The sequence below is a fragment of the Sinocyclocheilus anshuiensis genome, unplaced genomic scaffold (assembly GCF_001515605.1).
Source record: "Sinocyclocheilus anshuiensis isolate Anshui unplaced genomic scaffold, SAMN03320099.WGS_v1.1 scaffold84, whole genome shotgun sequence".
Classification (NCBI taxonomy): Eukaryota; Metazoa; Chordata; class Actinopteri; order Cypriniformes; family Cyprinidae; genus Sinocyclocheilus; species Sinocyclocheilus anshuiensis.
Genome location: NW_015557076.1, coordinates 525,324 through 528,397, shown reverse-complemented (window position 1 = coordinate 528,397; position 3,074 = coordinate 525,324). Strand labels below are relative to the sequence as shown.

Below are 3,074 nucleotides of genomic sequence, written 5' to 3'. Positions count from 1 at the left end.
TTATTAATTTCTTTAATATATATATATATATATATATATATATATATAACTGAGCATTGTCTTTTTTAAGAATCTATTTTAAATGTTAATCAGTAAAGACAGTGATGTCTTTGTCATTGTCTTGTGCAGTGATGAAGCGGAGAGTAAACTCACCCAGCTCTTGATCTCAATGGCCAGATGCAGGATGATGGTGAACAGAGACACTGTGTTCATGGGAGTGCCGAACGCGAATATACCGATGTCTGAACCATTGTACGTCTTGAGAAAGCAAAAGCAGTGATCAGATGACAGGTTACTCCGAACACATGACAGAAACAGACGAGAGACTGCACAGATGTTCTCACCCAGTATGGAATAAAGAAGCACACTAGACTCTGATAGAAAGCATCGAGAATCGCAATTATGCACAATCAGCTTGTAACACTCCAAAGAGAAAGGAAAACTTGAAATCGCATCATATGACCCCTTTAAGTCTCACCATCATGCATTTATTTGATCAAATGTACAGTAAAAACTAAAAATTGGAAAAATATTATTACAATTTAAATTACTCTTTTCTGTGTGAATATAAACACATGACAGAAACAGACGAGAGACTGCACAGATGTTCTCACCCAGTATGGAATAAAGAAGCACACTAGACTCTGATAGAAAGCATCGAGAATCGCAATCCAAAATGTTGAACGCCTGTAGCCCTGTAATCAAACGATATTCCGTTAAAAGCAAAATATTTCAACAATGTCATATTCACAGCTATTTGTTAACTGTGAGGCAAAACCATAGGCTGGTTCACCCATTGTTAACTCTTTCCCTGCCATTGACGGAAATTTCCAGCTTTCCGTGTTTTCACTGTTATACAGTAGGAGGCGCTAGTACACATCTTCTGAAAGAGTACAGAATCTCTGGGTCAAAACACGGCGAAGAAGAAGCAGAAACAGGTGATCGTGTATGTAAGCAGATGCATATGTAAAATAACGCAATCAGCGAACAGCATATAAATAAAAACTGCCTAATGTTACTGAATGAAATGTCGACCCTGGAAGCGGTTTAGGACTGTGAAGCTTTGAGAGTGTTGATGAAGCGATCGACTCCATCTTTGTTTAGATCATCGTTCTAAATCTGATCCAGATGTAGTCTTTGACAAAAAAACACGATTTTCTCAGCTTTTTGTTCGAAATGTTGCTTTTTTCATGAAATTTACCCACATTCAGGTGTTGATTAAAAAGAATGCATGAAGCTAGAATAAAACGGTTTGTTTTGTTTAAAAGCAGAGGCTCTGTTCCTACTTTTGACATATATTGCATGTTCAGATATTTGTGACCCTGGAGCACAAAAGCAGTCTTAAGTCGCTGGGGTATATTTGTAGCAATAGCCAACAATACATTGTATGGGTCAAAATTATCCATTTTTCTTTTATGCCAAAAATCATTAGGATATTAAGTACACATCATGTTCCATGAAGATATTTTGTAAATTTCCTACCGTAAATATATCGAAACTTAATTTTTGATTAGTAATATGCATTGCTAAGAACTTCATTTGGACAACTTTAAAGATGATTTTCTCAATATTTTGATTTTTTTGCACCCTCAGATTCCAGATTTTCAAATAGTTGTATCTCAGCCAAATATTGTCCTATCCTAACAAACCATACATCAATTTATGATGCATAAATCTCAATTTCGAAAAATTGACCCTTATGACTGATTTTGTGCTCCAGGGTCACATTTATACAACAAAATATTCTGGGGTTACACTTTATTTTGATAGTCCACTTTAGACATTCTACTAACTATAAGTAACTTTGTAACTACATGTCAACTACATGTCAACTAACTCTCATTCATTTGCAACTACATGTCTATTAACTCTCAGAGTAGACTGTTAGGGTAGGTGTAGGGTTAGTAGAATAAGTTGAAAATATACTTCCAAAGTTTCTGATAGTCAGTATGTTGTTGACCCATCAAAATAAAGTGTTAGAAGATATTAAGCAGACAGTCTACTAATACTCTAATGACTGCTAGTTGACATGTAGTTGCAAAGTTACTTACTGTTAGTAGAATGTCTAAAGTGGACTATCGAAATAAAGTGTTACCAAAAAAAAAAAAAACACTGGTGGGAAAAGAGTTAAAAATGACCAAAGGTCTTGCATAGCAACTATAGTCTAACTGTGATATTTATAGAAACTACAGGTTTCTATGCTTGTAACCATGGTTTCTATAAAACAAACTATGGTATTTGTTTTGAATGCATTTAGAAACTAATTAGAACTGCCATAGTTGAATGAAACTGATTCTTTAACTATCTTCATTTATTTTTATTACGAGAAAAAAAAAAATCGTAGTTATCCCAGATTGAGTTGATATAGTACTAAAGCAATGATAGACTGTCATCCGTGACAGCAGGACTGCTCACCTCCGAGTGCTGTCCTCTCTTATAGAGCTCAGGCAGGCTCAGTAACGTGGAGTCTGACACCTCTTTGTCCATGATCCCAAACATGATGGGAGGCGCAGACGTGAAGAACAGGTTGAAAAATATCATGAGCCAGTAGTCGATCATGGCTGTGGCGGAGAAGCCGCAGAAGAACTGATACCAGAACAGCAGATTCACGTATGCCTGCGTGAGACGACACAGGTTAGATAGTGAGTTCTGGTGCTAATTCATCAGATTTAAAGGGGTCATATGATGCGATTTAAATTTTTCCTTTCTCTTTGGAGTGTTACAAGCTCTTGGTGCATAAAGAAGATCTGTAAAATCTTTCATTTAAATAGGATAACATGCCCCTCCGCCAATTTTTGATTGGACAAAATCAAGCCCCGCCCCACATTTTTTCTTATGCGAGAATGTGTCACAATCGGTAAGAAAAACAGTCACAATTTCCTTTTCATGCTGACGTAAAACATTCCTGAACTAGTCAATCAGAAAAAAAACCTCTTTAAAAAGTATGGTTTTATTGATTTAAAAAAAAAATATATTAAGGGTGCAAAACATACAACATACGGTGAACACAAAAACAGCAGTAGAACAGCAATGATAATAACAGCAATGAAAATAACCAGCAATGACAAGCTGAA

At 35.8% G+C, this 3,074-nt stretch overlaps 1 protein-coding gene across 1 annotated transcript in view; it reads right to left on the bottom strand.

Annotated features, from left to right (window-relative positions):
* atp10b (ATPase phospholipid transporting 10B) overlaps positions 1-3,074 on the bottom strand; it is a 54,168-nt gene that overhangs the window by 3,564 nt on the left and 47,530 nt on the right. Inside the window, exons 17-19 of the mRNA XM_016471484.1 lie at positions 2,416-2,616; positions 615-695; positions 154-258 (exon numbers count right to left, since the gene is read on the bottom strand). Coding sequence (XP_016326970.1) covers positions 154-258; positions 615-695; positions 2,416-2,616 — 387 coding nt within the window. The remainder of the gene's footprint in view (positions 1-153; positions 259-614; positions 696-2,415; positions 2,617-3,074) is intronic.